We start from the raw sequence: 16,278 nt of genomic DNA, 5'->3' as shown, positions 1-16,278 counted from the left end.
GCACAACCCGCAGTAGGTCCTCAAGGATAATGAGGCAGGCGATGAAGCCAGGTGTGGTCATGTGATTATACAACCCACTTGCTTTCACTGACCATTTCTCTCCTTCATCCACCATCTCCTTCAGACAGCGTGTGATAGGCACATCATGTGATTTAACCGCAAAGACGCATCGCCATTTGCTCGCCCAACGCGTGTCACTGGGTTGCCCAATTTCCTTTGCCTTCATCTCGAGTGTTTTCTGCATCGCCAGAAACCTGTGGTGGTTGCTTGGTTCTGAAAACACGGAGTACAGCTTATCAATAACATTTAACGTCATTTTGATGTCTCTGTTGACTGTGCATGATTCCACCAGGACCAGATTAAGTTTATGGGCCATGCAGTGTACGTAGATGGCAAAGGGGTAATCTTCCTTGATACGCTGCTGCACTCCAGTTAAATGCCCAGACATAACTGAGGCCCCATCATACGACTGTGCGACTATTGGGACGTCCTGCAGTCCACATGACTCCAACCCCTTCTTGATACCCTCAACAATCCCAGCAGCATCTCGGGAGGCAGAGCAGTCAATGAAGCAGATTAATCGCTCCTTAACCTGTAGCTTTTCTGCATATCTGATACACACAGACAGTTGTTCAGACTTTGATGATTTGGCCTCATCCGCGATAACCGTGAAAAAACCAGTCTCACGCACTGCATTTGCTATTTCCTCTCTGACTAGCTCTGCACACAAAGAGATGACCTCGTTTTGAAAATCTGGACTTGTACAATTAAAGTACTTCTCATCCTGCATTTTGCGGAAACTTGGGTCATACTTGCCGAGGAAGTCGCACAGACTCAAAAAGTTTCCCTTTGTTTCATCATCATCATCCGGCTTGCTTTTATCTGTTTCTGTATCGACTGTATTTGTGTGCTTTTTTTCATTTTTATTTTCTTGTATTTCCTTTTTTCTCCATTGTATTTCCCGATGTCCACGGAAAGGGAGGCCCAGTTGAGACAGCAGCTTAACGACATCCACGACCTTTGTCAAATACTCCCTGTTTTTATCCACTGTGTTCTGGTGACTGGTTGACAAGTGGACTCTGACAGATCCATGCTTTTCAGTTTCCTTGTAGCCCTCCCACAGTCTCATGCAGGCCTTGTGTTTTTCACAAGAGCTATGCTTTATCAGCCTCTCAGTTAGCTTACTCCAATATCGCCCGCCTTGTTTAGCTAGTGTGTCTTCCTCCTCTCCAATCTCCTTGGAAAAGTGGCGGCAACAAAAACAAAACACTGCGTCCCTTGAAACCGAGTACTCCAGCCACGGATGCTTGTTATAAAAGAATGCAGAAAAGCAACGATTTCTATCTCCAATTTTGTGTCTTGGGAAAACGGGAAGCACTGGCTGTTTGGGGCCCACACTTTTATCTCCTAGGTCACTGGGAAGTTGACCGCCATCAGAGGCTGTCTCACAGGGATTGCAAGCGGCGGGAGCTGCGGTGCCGACCGGCGCCAAGATGTGGTGGCTGGTCGACGGGCGAGGCGGGACTGGCGGGTCCGGAGCAGGTGCAGCTTGGGTGGCAGCAACGGTGGCGCTGGAACTTGAATCCGAAACTGGAGTTGTTTTGGTTGCGAAGAACCTGCGTATATCCATTTTTTTAGTCTTCTCCTGTCAGGTTTTGGCGGCTGGCAGACTCGACTTGTCTGAATTTGAGTGCTCAAAGTGTGCATGTGCGTGCAGCGTGTGAGGGCGCAGCAGCTGCACAGATCGTCTGTGTAGACTCATTTTTGAGTAATGTTCTGTCTCTGACAGCAGTACACACTGAGACAATATGTTTGTGGATTTAAATTTATTATGTTTATTGAGTTTGCATTTATTGATTTAGCGTTCCAGAGTTATATTTATCTAGGCCACCTACTATCTGTACATCATAACTAAAAAAAAAAAAAAAAAGACTCCGGCCACCAGGGGGTGCCGGGCACCCCGGGAACCCCCCCAAACTTCGCCTATGGGTTTTAACCTCGGTTAATAACCTGCAAAGCTCGCGGCATTCCTCTGTCCGAGATACGCCTCCTACACACGGTCATAATAAACCCATGAGCGCTGTTATAACGCCTCGTGTGGACAGCACTGCACACACCTCCATTCATCCCCTGAGCGTGTACACGCCTCATGATGAGAGCCGGAGTGAAACGCAGCGTGTGGAGACTCCCTGGCGTGGCTCGTTGCCATGACGACCACAGAACATCTCGAGCATCCATCTGAAGGACAGATGGATGAGCAGGCTGATCAGCAGAGGATACGTCCTGCAGTTCGCCTCTCCCCCCCCCCCACAGTTCAATGGGATACAGGAAACACTCCTGTCCTCCCAGAAGCTATGTCTTGCGCTCCAATCCGAGCTGCTGGAACTCCTGTTGAAAGAGGATATTTCCAGGGTTCCTCAAAGGGAGGAAAATCAGGAGTTTTCACTCCCGTTATTTTTCTAATCCCGAAAAAGACTGGGGGAATGAGACATCCTCGATCTGTCAGTATTCCACATGCTGACGATCAAACAGGTGCTGGAATGTTTTCACCAGGACGACCGGTTCACTTCCACCTGAAGGATGCATACTTCCACGTACCCATCATCCCGAAACACAGGAAATTCCTGCGTTTTCCATTCAGGGAATATCAGACCAGACAATCGCCTGCCGTTCGGATATTTCCTGGCTCCTCGCATTTGTGTAGAGAAGGCTGGAGCCACTACACAGAGGAGGGATGAGAGTGTGGTTTTCTCTGGACGACCTGCTATTTGCTGGCTCGCCCCAGGGAGGAAGTCGCTTTACAGACGGTACATCTCGTATCGCATCTGTCAAAGCCTGGGTTTCATAATAAATTGGAAGAAGAGCTGTCCTCTTCTCTCTCAGACAATCGTTTATCTGGGAGTGGAGTTAAACTCAGCCAGCATGAGAGCGCGACTCTCGCGGCAGCGAGGGGAGGAACTGACAGCTCTCCTCCGGCGTGTCACAACCCACACAGCCCTCACCGTGACGTAGCTGCTCGGCGTTGGCGTCAGCTGGTCACGTGATGATCCCCCTGAGTCTCTTCCAAAAGGGGGACACTCCAGAGGTGGTTCATTCGCTGCAGAAGCCTGCTGTTTTAACCTATTGGTTTATAAACTGCAGAACTCGCGGCATTCCTCTGTCCCAGATATGCCTCCTACACACGGTCATAATAACCACGAGCACCGTACCGTTATAACGCCTCGTGTGGAAAGCATGCACACACCTCTCATCCCCTGGGCGTGTACGCGCCTCATGAGGAGAGACGGAGTGAAAGGCAGCGTGTGGAAACTCCCTCGCAGCCCTTTTGCCTCACGGGCAGCGGCTGCGATGGCGTGGCTCGTCACCATGAAAACCATTACGGCACTTCACAGAGAAGCCTCTCCCCCCAGCAGTTCCATGGGATACAAGAAACACTCCTGTCATCCCAGGAACAGTGTCTTGCGCGGTTTTTACCCCCGCTATTTTTCTAAATCTCCTCTGTCCTGTGCGCGCGCTGTCTTGCTATGTGGCGCGCACGGCTGCCTTGCGCCATTCTCAGCGCCTGTTTGTGCACTATAGAGAACGCTCGATCGGGCAACCTCTGTCTGCACAGCGGCTGTCACACAGGTTGTGTGAGGCTGTGTCACAAGCATGTCTCCTCTGGGGTGGAGCCCCCGGAGAACATCAATGCGCACTCCACCAGAGGAATTTCCTCCTCCACGGCTTTGCACGGAGGAATGTGGAGTGGAAGATATTTGCACTGCTGCATCTTGGTCTTCCCCCTGTTCGTTTATTCAATTTTATTTGAGGGATATCTCCCATTCCTCTCTGACACACCCTGTACTGGGTGTTCTGTCGGAGTGAGGGACGTCAGGGAGCCAGCTGTAAGCCTCTCTCCTGCCTCTCGGCACGCGGAGAGCGGCCCTTTTCCCCTCTTATAGGAGGGATGTTCCTTTTTCCTCTGACACACTTTGTACGGAGTGCCTGGTCAGAGTGAGTGACGTCATGGTTCCAGCTGGGCGCTCTCCTACCTGTCTGACACGCAAAGAGCTGCTGTTCCCCTTCTATGATCGCTGCGCAAGGTGGGACCTTCGTCTCTACTTTCTCACAGCGGCCGGTATGTATTGCTCCCAGCCTTCACCCCGTCGGGAAGATAGGCATGTTTTGCTATGTTCCAGGGACGGTGATGCGCCATTACGCATGGCACAACAGGCATGGGGTGTTATTTAGCAGGTGTGTCTGTGCTTCTAGTGCCGGGCGGATCCAGTGGGGCGCAGACTACATCATGCTTCGCCCTTAACCAAATAGCGATAGCCTTAGAGGACGAAGCCATATACGAAATAGAACTGAGGTTACCTACTGTAACCCCAGCTTCTATGAGTAAATGGCGCAGCCCTCTAAGCGCTGGGCCCCACTGGCTCTACGAATAGCTGAAGAAAAGTTATTTGGTATGGGAGCAGATTGCCGGGCCTCCTTCCTATTTATACCGGAAGGAGGCCCGAGAGTGGGGCCCACCTTGCGGGTGGGCGTGGACTACAAGTGTTTCAGTGCTGCGCGGGGGCGCAGGGGGATTACCCAATAGCGATAGCCTTAGAGGGCTGCGCCATTTACTCATAGAAGCTGGGGTTACAGTAGGTAACCTCAGTTTACTGCAGAGCCTGCTCGCGCTGCGCTCCGCAGCAAACAGCTGTTTACTTTTCACCCAACAACGACAACCGCCTCACGAAACGCTATGTTGTAGCGTTAATAAACGAAACAATTTAACAACATTGCTAGTCAAAATACCAATACCACAGGACAATTTTTTTTTTTTTAAGCAATATTTTTAATGGCCCGAACGGGCAAGTGGAAAGTACGTTATGATGGCCCGGGGTGTCTAAATAGTGCTTCCGAGCTAGCGGGCCATTTATAATGTCGAGCCCTGCCCTCTGTCACTGTGCATGTGTGTAATGTTTGTGTGCAAGTTAGACGGGGCCTGCGTGTGTGCCTGCGTGTCTGACTGTGTCTATGAGGGAGAAAGGAAAGCTCGTTTTGGCCGCGGCGGGAAATTGATTTGACAACATAATACTCGATGTTCACGATGTGGTCATTTACGACATTGCATGTAGTGCAATCCACGATGTATCGAGTAAACTCGATATATCGCCCAGCCCTACCTCATTCCCGAAACACAGGCTAGCTCAGAGCATGGTTCAGACGCCGCTGGAATGAGCCACAGCTCCCGCACGACACACATTCAGGTTTCCCTTCCGTCCTCATCGGGAGTAGCTTGTAATATTCTTGTGCCAGAGGAAGTCCCGAGTTCTAAGCCAGCTCCGTTAACAACCCCTCTCTTGTGTGTCAGCTAAGAGTCGCACTGTCTCTCGGTCGGCGGGTATTTAAACACCAAAAAGGCAGGAGCAAGCTGACTCCGGCATTCCCAAAGTACCTGCCATCCTGTCCTACCTTCTCGAAGTAAAATCAGCGCTTGAAGCCTTTAATTCCACGATATATTCCCGTGAACAAACTCGATTTCCTCTGCCTGCAATGTAAACAAATGTTTCTACTTCCGCGTTCAACCACGTTGTGCCGCTCACGTCACACCCCCGAGGATTCTGGGAATTGGAGTCCCAGATCCAGCCACGAGTTCTAGCTTCCTGCCCCCTGCAGCAGCAATTTCTCTGGAATCGCATCTTGGCAGGTATATAATACTATTCTGCATAAGCAATGTTTTATTATGGAAATATTTTGTCTGCAGTAAGTCATATTTGAGGCAATTATACAGAGTTGTAAGTGTATAAGTATTTATACTACTATAAATCAATTAATTAAAAAATGGAAATTAATTAATAATTTCCGTTACGTGAATATGAAGGGGAGCTCGATACATTTTTGACCATCATTTCAGACTTCAATCTCTCCTACAGTGTCTCTTCTATGAATACCATGATCATTCTCTGCCAAGCGGCCATGTACATTTAATCACCGACCAAAGAAGAGTTTCCTCACAGGAATTAAGCGCTACCTGCAATATCGGCCCCTCGCTGGGTGTGCCTCAGGAGGCTTCATGCTGCAAATAGTTTCCAAGCTCTTTCTAATCACAGATGTTCTTCAAATGACCTTATCACAGGCTTAAATCAAGGTTTCTTAGCAGGTTATGCTGGCTCCCAGGGACCCATGTCTGTTGAAACCTGCACTCAAGACTGAAGTTTGCACTGAAGGAGCCAGGAGTATTACACGCGCTGCTATTTAAACGTTTAAAAACATGACAGGCCCCTAGCCTAGTGCTAGGAGGAATTATTCTAGCAACGTTTCTTTATTGAGCCGTTAGTTCCTCACGATTATTCTGTCAAGAGTATTAATAAGTACTAAAGTTTTTTCCTGTTTCTATGCTCTGTAAATGACATGGCAGGGAAAGCAGACATCCCATATGCCTTCTGTGGCATATATATATTTTAAGGTTTACAATCAAATGTGCATTTGGTTGCCATAGTAGCCCACGTTTCTTGACACCTCAGAAGCATTATGCTGGATTCTCTACAATACCTGCAAGCACCCCTTGGTGTCCATCTTTTAACCATTTCCTAGTTGTTAACTTTCCAAGATAAACTTCTCAGCAGCTATAGGCCTACCTCTTTCAGAACAGGAACTGGAAGCCCTTCCACACGTCTAGAATTATCGGTATCATTCTCGATAGTGTGCTGATGCAAGCTTCACTGCCACCAGACAAGCTGTCCCGCATCAGAACAGCCATAATTACAATTCATGCTATTTATTTAGCGCCTTTCCAATGTTCAAAGTGCTCTACGTTATACTACATATTAGACTTACGTAATACATTCAATACCGATTACTGCCTTCAAATATGGTCTTGGGTCGCTCGCTAGTAAATTCTGGAGAGGTTCATTGCTGGTGTGACGTAGTCCGCATCCAACATGGGGAAACAACTATTTGCGCGTCATCGCTTGTTTTGCTATCTATGCTGTGTGCAACATCCAGTAACCTATAGGGTCATGCATTCATTCTGGTGACTGCTTACCTCACTGGTCCCCTGTGTACAGAGAAGGCAGTGGTACAATCTCATCAGAGCCACCTGTCATCGGTGAAACCTCCTCAATGCATAACGTCTCATTATGTGTTATAATGTTTTTAATGCACGTTGTCTGATTTATAATCCTATGCGCTGGCCGCAGAGTCTGTTGATGCACTCTCCAGATTAACAGCAGCATGAAATAACCTGCCAATGCTCCATGATGCAGGCTACTGTAGAAATTGCTGGGATCTGCATTTTATCCGCTTAATGTCACGCCAATTTTGAAAAAGCATCTCCGTACAATGACTTTAGTTTACAGTTCATAGTCTGTTTGAGGTTGCTGGGTAACGCAAACCCAACCTTCTACAAATGACGATGTACCACACTTGTGTCTGGTGTAAAGACGCGGACTATTTCGGCATGAATGCAACCTTAGAGATGGTTATTGCTCAGATCTTTGGTCCTTAGCCCCTCTGCGACGAGTGGAATGTCATGTTCATTCTTTTATAATGACCTTGCGGTGTCTTCAGATCCTCTCTAGTTACTTACAGATGCTGCGCTTCTGCTGGTTCGGGGGATTTCACAATGAGTGGTTTGCCCCACCAGCTTGCCATGCCCTTCGTTCAACCAAATGACTCTGGATCTACACGTCAAGCCCCTCAAGGATTTCCCATATTCTGCCTCCAACCATGAGCATGATTCAAAGCATACAATTCAGCTTGGTACTTTATCTTCTTCTGTCCCAACCTCCTCTGTGTACTTATGTAATAGATATAATAGTTGTTCATGCATTAATTTTATTTTCATTCAAATCCTGCAATCTTCAAGTGCTAAGTATTAAGCCACGCTAGAGTTAATTCATTTGCTCCTCAAGGGCCTTAAGAAGGCACGTCCTCCACGCAATGATAAAGACTGCCTCTTAACTTTGCACCCGTGCAAAGGTTAATGTATAAGTTCAGACAAAGGGGTTTCACTATACATCGATAAACGTCAGATGCAGTTGTTACAGCTTTTTATGGGTTTCTCAGGTGGTGAATATACACAGACCTCTCACATTTTAATCCTCAGCATAATCTCACCCTTACTGATTAACTTTGGAGATCAAATATACACACTGTTTTGAAACATTCAATGTCTGACAGTTCTGTTTGGGGAGTCAAGGAACCCCGAATAATCATTGCTAAAACAACACTGTTTTCTTTGTCCTTTATCTTCCATGCTGAACTTCTCGCACCATTGCCCTCCGACACATGGGTCGGCACCCATGTTTATTCGATGGCTGCAAACCCAACGACGAGGGTTCTCCTCCAAGCTGCGTGATCTCTGCCTAAGCTGCGATCTGCCCCCAGATCGCTATTCCCACTGTTTAAGAATCTGCGCAGCCACAACCGCAGCTCTATATCCACCTACCTCAACCCTGAGTATCCTGGGCCGTCGGTCATCTTCTGCCTACCAGCGCTATATCATGCCTCACAGGAATGAGATCCTTTCAGCACGAACAACCATGAACTCTTGCACTACGTGATGAGTAAACGTTCAAAGATGTATATCTGTAGAATTCTGTTATTGCATACCAGGTGGTTGCTGGGTTAGATTATATATATTTTTTATTATAGTATATTCCCCTCATAGCTGCATACTTGGGGGGGAAAGCTCATTGTCGCTGCCTCAAAGACCTAGACACAGCAGTCTGATAGGTAGTATATTCCCCTCAAAGTCGTGGTGCTGGGGGGGGGGGGGGGGGGGGGGGTCGGCACTGGTCACTTCCAGGCCTACACATAGCAGTCGCTCTAGGTAGTATATTCTCCTTAAAGCCGCGGTGCTGAAGGGGGATGGCTTTCGGGCTGTTCCCGGGCCTTCACATAGCAGTCACTAGGTAGTATATTCTCCTTAAAGCCACGGTGCTTAAGGGGGATGGCTTTTCGGGCTGTTCCCGGGCCTTCACATAGCAGTCACTAGGTAGTATATTCTCCTTAAAGCCGTGGTGCTTAAGGGGGATGGGTTTTCGGGCTGTTCCCGGGCCTTCACATAGCAGTTTCATTAGGTAGCATATATAGGTAGTATATTCCCCTCAAAGCCGCGGTGCTTAAGGGGGATGGCTTTTCGGGCTGTTCCCGGGCCTTCACATAGCAGTTTCACTAGGTAGTGTATATAGGTAGTATATTCCTCTCAAAACCGCTGTGCTCGGGGAAGAATCGGCTCTGGGCTATTCCTCAGGCCTACACATAGCAGTCTCACTAAGTAGTATATTCCCCTTAAAGCCGTTGTGCTTAGGGGGAATGGCCACATGGCAGCTCGCCAGGCCCTCTACTTATCAGATTTACATCAGGCTCGGGCTACGCAGTTTTGGGGGATAGTATCTAATCTCCACGCAGTTTTGGGGGTTAGTGATTCGATCATCACTCATCGTGCTATGTATATCTATGGAGTGATGATGCCCGAGCCTAGTCGCCAAACTTAACTATATGCTGCTTCTAATAAACATGTTAAAGAAACACATGAGTTGTCTGACTGAACTGAAATAAGAATGTTTTTCTCATTTCAGTTCTTTATTTTTTAAATTGTTTTGGCCAATAGGCTTTGGCCACATTGCATTCAGTTAAAGTGGAACATAATTAATTCATGTAGAATATGGTGACATTTTCTCTAGGTCGAGAACAAAAACGAAGCAGAGAAACAATATTTATATAAATCTTTGGATGACCAAAACACCAAAAGAGACTAAGTGATTTATCGTTGATGATCTTTGTAGACGATTTCAAGTGTTCGCATGCATGGGTTTAAACGTTTGACATCACAACCAGCGTAGGACTAAACTAAACGTAGAACAGGCCACACGTTGACATTCTGCAGCATTGTGTGTGATCGGATTTGAGCAGAACGAACCTGCGATCCCGAAGCTGTACGCTCCGCTGGTGTGAGGCAGAGCGTACGGGGGAGACTCGTACTGCTCAAACAAACTCTGCCACTCTGTGAAGTTGTTGTCTCCAAAGAAATACAGCGTCTCTGCAGGAAGAGAAACGTCAATATAAAGCTCTGTGTGCAGACATGGAAGAAGAGTCAAAGTAGAAATACTATGTTTATATGATGATTTCAATAATCCATCACAAAATCCTGAATAATTTCTTATACTGGTAAAAATGTGCTTTAAGTGTTTAAAGGTGCCTGTTTTCAAGTTACATGTTAAATTGACAGATTTTGAAATTGAGTTTGGTGCAAGTAGCAGCCGGTCTCGGGGCTATGCTATGCTAGGTAACATTTTGCATTTGATGCAATTGATTTCATGGTAACATTTAAATAAAACCCAGAGGTGGATAAAGTACTCTGAAAAGGAGAAGAAATCTGCATATATCCACCTGCAGAACCTCTAACTGAGACAGGGTTCATTACTGGTGAGCAGGGGCGGACCTAGACAAATATTCATGGGGTGGCAAGAGGGTGGTAGGAGAATTGCAGGGGTGGCTTGACCTGGCAGAAGTATATGCTGATTTAATCGCAGTCATATCAATCAATGTTAACTTGGAAAGCCACAATATTGATATTTTAACTCAATAACATTAGGTGACATTATTGTGGCACATCAGTAAAGCCTTAAATAGAAATATATAAGGTGGCAGACATAATTTAATGAATTTTAACTGAACAATAACTGAATGAGTTGGTTTCACTCTTAGACCAGCAGGGGTACTAAATCTATGCAGACTGCTGCAATAAGTACATTAATTAGCTGTCAATCACTGTTATGATTCACATATTCGGTGTTATTATTAAATAAACTATATTTTTTGGAGGAGTTAATGATGAATGTTCCTCAAGATGCTTGCTCACCCTCCTTCAAATTTGAAAGACAAGTAATTACTATCATGAATCAAAGGAACAGTTCAGTGCCCCACAACTTCATTGCAAACAGTTACAACCTTGGCTCTGCATCAGAAAGAACAAACATTAAAAAAGTGACTAACTGCATCAGTTAAGGTTAAAACACGTGTATTCAGCTAAAACATATACATCGCTGCAGTTATTGTCCAGTGGAAAGTCCTTACCTACTTAAATCAAAGTGGTGACTTTTTTTTGGCTGGGCAGTGTAGTTTTACACACCGTCTTATTTGACTTTCTCAGGACTTGAAACTGTTTTTTGGGGGCAGACCCCCACAAAGCAAAAAAATGTTTATTCACACATAAAGTCATCATCTTAACAGTGTATTATGCTCATCGAGTCATCCGTGAGCAGAGCATCAAGTTGGCATGCCTATAACAGCTGAATGCGGCGATTACCGTCTTGTTCAGCAAAATGCCTCACAAACTTATTAAGATCAACAGCTGTAGTGCGTTTTGATTCAATGCTGAGTACAGCCAAACTTGACAGTCTCTTCTCTGTCATTGTACACCGCAAATTCTTCATTCCTTTTGTCTACTTGGATCCAAAATGCTTCTCGTTTTGCGCTGTCCCCCGTTCAAATTAAATCGCCGCAAATCATATTTCCACGCTCGGGCCGGGGGAGGGGTTACAAGACTTGCGTCTTGTGCTGCATTCACTTGCACTCGGACATTAGAGATGTTCTCTCTCAAATGTCCGATGAGCCACAATTTTTATTTCAAAACAAAGCTGCATACTGGGGTGGCAGCTGCCACCTCAGAAAAATGCCTTGCCACCCCGTAGAACCGCCACTGCTGGTGAGTCACAAGACAAAACTCTGAAACTAGGCCTGAAAAAGATTTTTAAATACACACAAAACATATTTTATCCTCAAATCCTTCTTTCAAGTAAGGCTAAAAAACTCTAAACTCAAACACACATTGTTTTTGAAGTTAATTCACTTCTTTTTCATTAAGATTTTGGCTTTCCAATATTTGAATTATTAAGACAAGATATCGGAGGTGGAACAGTCATTCTGGCACAAGTTAATGCTCTGGTTTTGTCTTTTGTTAGAAATTCAACGCACCCCCTCTTTTGTTTGCAGCATTACCAACTCATATTCAAAGACATAACATCTTAAGTCCCAAGCTCCTTCCACAATGCAACATAATGTATATAGGACATACAAAAATAAAAGTAAATACTCTCTGAACTCACCGCTGCCGAGTGCGTCTGCAGACTGCGGCCGCAGCAGATCGTCCACATACTCCTGCAGAGGGATGTCCACTGGAACAAAATAATCACTTCTAAACAATAAATAAACAACAACAAACCCTGCGGGGTACATGCAGACTGTCAGTTACCTTTCCTATAAGAGAACGTGTTCGCTGTGCTGAGACGAACTTTGCGGGCGCCGTATTCTTCCAACAAACTGGCCCTGGAGCACAGCGACCTGAACCTCTGAAACAGGCAGAGTATTGATCTGATTCATTATCTAAGTAATAACAGAGGGGCACTTTCTGCCCACCTGTCCCTTTTCAAGAACTTGTTGAGGTTTCAAATGGTGACTTTCAGTTGTCATTTCAGATCAAAAATAAAGGAGGTTTTGTGTTGTTGCAATATGTCATAGTTTCATTCAAAACAATTCACAGAGAAATATAGATGGAAACATTTATATTATCAAAAATATAATAGGGCAAAAAAATCAAGAATAAGTGCAAGAAACATAAATATACAAACATTAATAATAAAATAAAGATATGAGAAATTAGCTTGAAAAAAAAGTAGAGTATATCTAAATGAAAACAAGTTGTGTGATGGAGGAATGTGCTAAATGAAATACAATCTCCTGAAAATATACACAATAAAATCCTATTGACAACTTCCTCTAGTCTACAGTATGTGCATAATGGATGCTAAGGAGAAATGCAGTAACATGATGTACTTGCACGTGTTCAAAATACGCACCGTGTTGTCAGTCAGACCTCTGAGGATCACCGGTCTGCTGTACGCATATCTGAGGAAACACTTGAATCAGCAGGGTTTCATTCAGAAATCAGGACGATTGATGAGAAATCAAAAGGAAATAATGTAAATGTCGTTTTTTAAGACAACTCTGTGTTTCTGAATGTTTTACAGAGAGGCGGTTTTTCAAATGAGCAAACTGATTATATGATAATGATGTTTATACATTTAAAAAAGTTATGCTAATTACAATAAAGTAAACATTAAAAGCAAAGACGAAAGAAAACATTTTTCAAACCTGAACTGCTTACTAAGACGTTTTTTTTTTATTCTCAGAATTCAACAGTAACAGTTTCAAGTTGTACAAAAAATAGATGCTGTTTAAAACATAAATACAATTGATACGATTTGGCTACTTTTCCCACAAAATTGAGAATTTCTAAATAAATTTGACACAAAAAAACATGTAAACATGTGTTTTATCTTTTTTTTCAAAGACACAAAAATGTTTGACAAAACTTGGTATGTGACCTTTGTCCATTAGTAGCAATATAGATAAGCCTTTTGGAGAACATATGATTTAAGCTAAACCTACATTCAGTTATTTTCCATAGAGTGGGGGTGTCACAATCATGTTCAATCTGTGGATAACTTTGAACAAAAATCGAATTTTACATCATTATTTGACTAAAGTGATGACATATTTTAGGGGCATTATTAAGGTTCAAGGCTTTTATTGTCATTCGTACATAACTACAGTGTAGTTATGACAATGAAAATCTGAGGTCCCAGGCTCCTCCAACAGTGCAACACAATAAAACAGATAAAATAGTGCAAGTAAATACAATAAAATAGAATTGAAGTAGTGCCATAAGAATCTATATACAAGTGATACATCATTTGTAAGTTAAAAACTGGTGAATGTAATAGATGTTCTTAGTTCAGGTGTTTAACAGTCTTATGGCCTGTGGGATGAAGCTTTCTCTGAGTCTGGTGGTTTTAGCCCTGATGGTGCGGTACCGCCTGCCAGACGGCAGCAGACAGAACAGTTTGTGGCTGGGGTGATGGGGGTCTTTGATAATCTTTCTTCCTGAGCCGCTGGGAGTAGAGGTCCTCCATGGATGGCAGCTCCGAGATATTTAGGAGATGTTAAGGAGATGTTAATACTACACTTACCTTTCAATGAACTGTTGATGTGAGAGGGAAAAGCCGTCCAAAATGTCGATGTTACAATCTCCTTCATCCTGTAGTCTGAAGCCTGAGTCTGAAGACCTGAACACACAACAGACATGAACATAAGAACAAAACAAATCTTCTATTCAGAAAAATACATAGACACTGTGGTAATGCATTGCATACAAAACCTTATTAAACTTGTGTTTCTTTTATTGTGGAACCAAGTTAAGAAGAGTTTGGTCAGTTGAATCATGAAACTTTCTTCTCAAATCACTTGAGCTGTCTTAATAAACATTTCAGTTTGCAGTTTATTCCAATCATTCCATTATTATTCAAGTTCAATACACTAATAAAAGCTCCCTGCAGAGGAGGAAGAAGTATTAAGATTGTTTACTGCGGTAAAGGTAGTGATACCACACTGTGAAAATACTCCACTATAAGTAAAAGTCCTGCATCTAAACTTTATTTAAATGGAAGTTAGGATTAGCTAAATGCTCTTAAAGTAAAATAAGTAATTAATTTTACTTTAAGAAATACAAAATAATTGCCCGTCAGTATTTTCCTTTTATATACAGTAGAAATGAAGGGAGGTAAAGGGCAAAAATGCCAAAAACATCTCCCCTAGATACTGATTGAGGCAGAGAGACTGACCACAAGATAATGAATATTTATACATTTTCCAGAATTTGGTATATGATGTTTCTGTATAATCATTTCTGCTGCATGTAAGTGTATTCTGTATTATTTAAACTTTTTTGAAGGTTTTCAGGTAATGTTTTGCAGGGAAAAAAAGGTATTACCCTCTGAGATGTAGTAGAGTAGAAGTATAAAGTAGCAGGAAATGGAACTACTCAAGTAAGGTAAAACTAGAATTTGTACTTAAGTACATTACGTTGATAAATGTACTCAGTTAGTTTCCACTTCAGGTAAAGTGAGAAATTGCTTCAGGTGTAAAAAATCTGCTTGATTTGTAAATAAATGGAGCTTGGTGTTAGAGTAACAGCAGGTGTCAGGACGGATGTAGGAGACACTTTGCATGTGTTGCAATGTATTATGTATAATCCAGAGACAGTTCAAGTAAAAAAAAAAAGATTTATCAACAAAATGTACTTACAATACTAAAAAAAACATTATTTAATTAAAAGTGCTACGTAGAAGAGTTTCATATAATTCTGTTTATAAATAAGTATTATAGGCCAATTTGAGCTTCTTGGTAGTATTACGGCATCTTATCACATAAGGAAGGTGGTTGTTTAAGTAAATGTAAAAAAATGTCGTGCAGTAAAAAGTACAACATTTTCCTTGATGTTAAAAATACCTAAATATTCAAAAAATGTACATGCTTAATTAGTACACAACTCGGGAAAATACTTATTTACGATTCACTAATAATAATTTACAAAAGTTCTCCTAGTGTTTAAGTTTTAGGGAAGACTTGGTAAACTGACAACATTTTAAATGGGATTCGTTGTAAAGCTCGGTCAGAGTATGAGGGCTGAACTAGGCAACATGTTGCGTGTAGTGCAAGAGATAAAATGGTCAAATAAAAACATGATGTTAAAATAACTTCACACATAGGCTATGTCAGTTTTTAGTGTCGACTTGACTCACCATCCGCCTCCGTCGCCCGACGGTTCCGCTGCTTTTATCCCAATAAAACATAATAAAACAAACTGAGCACATGCAGTTAATACAGCCGTATTATATTCCATTCAAAACTTTATCACAGAAATCTAAATTATAACTAAATTAAGGAGAAACCCTTTGAATTTCTCGCATCATCCCTGAGAATGAAGTATTTTCACTTCCTGCCAAAGAGCCAATCAGAAACCACCACATTAGAAGCTCAATGCGTGCTGCGTTCAAGTGTAATGGGAAGAACATTTGATTTTTTCACTGTCTTGATAATACAACAGTGTTCTGGATACATTACCGATAACTGAAATACAATGTGAGACGTTATGTCATGCTACATTTTTGTGAAGATATGATTGAAAAAAATTAAATATATCAAAATAACGTGAAATGCTAAATAAATGCAGTAAAAACTGAATTATATACAATTCAGTTTTTACTGCTTTTATTTTGTTGTGTATCTATTTCTGACTGACTCTCATGAAAGTGGCAATAAAAAACACGATGTTGGTCGTTATATTATATTGTTTTACAGCCTTAGATAGCATATTATATATATGCCACCCTGCATGACCTATTGACACTGTAAAATGTTCTAGATCCACCGCTGCATGCTCAAGCAATGCAGTTTGTA

General features: G+C 43.1%; 1 protein-coding gene across 4 annotated transcripts in view; it reads right to left on the bottom strand.

The window, feature by feature from the left end:
* jmjd8 (jumonji domain containing 8) overlaps nt 1-15,848 on the bottom strand; it is a 33,078-nt gene extending 17,230 nt beyond the window's left edge. Inside the window, exons 1-6 of one of the 4 annotated variants that reach the window (XR_013801433.1) lie at nt 15,621-15,848; nt 14,010-14,105; nt 12,837-12,885; nt 12,233-12,329; nt 12,087-12,175; nt 9,899-10,018 (exon numbers count right to left, since the gene is read on the bottom strand). Coding sequence is in view for 2 of the 4 variants with exons in the window: in XM_079643665.1 (XP_079499791.1) it covers nt 9,899-10,018; nt 12,087-12,155; nt 12,233-12,329; nt 12,837-12,885; nt 14,010-14,105; nt 15,621-15,721 (532 nt within the window). In the remaining 2 variants the exon portion in view is untranslated. The remainder of the gene's footprint in view (nt 1-9,898; nt 10,019-12,086; nt 12,176-12,232; nt 12,330-12,836; nt 12,886-14,009; nt 14,106-15,620) is intronic. The other 3 variants (XR_013801434.1, XM_079643665.1, XM_079643666.1) reach the window with 3 other exon arrangements.
* Nucleotides 15,849-16,278: the final 430 nt, after the last annotated feature.

Source organism: Notothenia rossii (genome assembly GCF_949606895.1).
Source record: "Notothenia rossii genome assembly, chromosome: 8".
Lineage (NCBI taxonomy): Eukaryota > Metazoa > Chordata > Actinopteri > Perciformes > Nototheniidae > Notothenia > Notothenia rossii.
The sequence above is the reverse complement of the archived record's forward strand: the minus strand, read 5'-3'. Positions and strand labels throughout refer to the sequence as shown.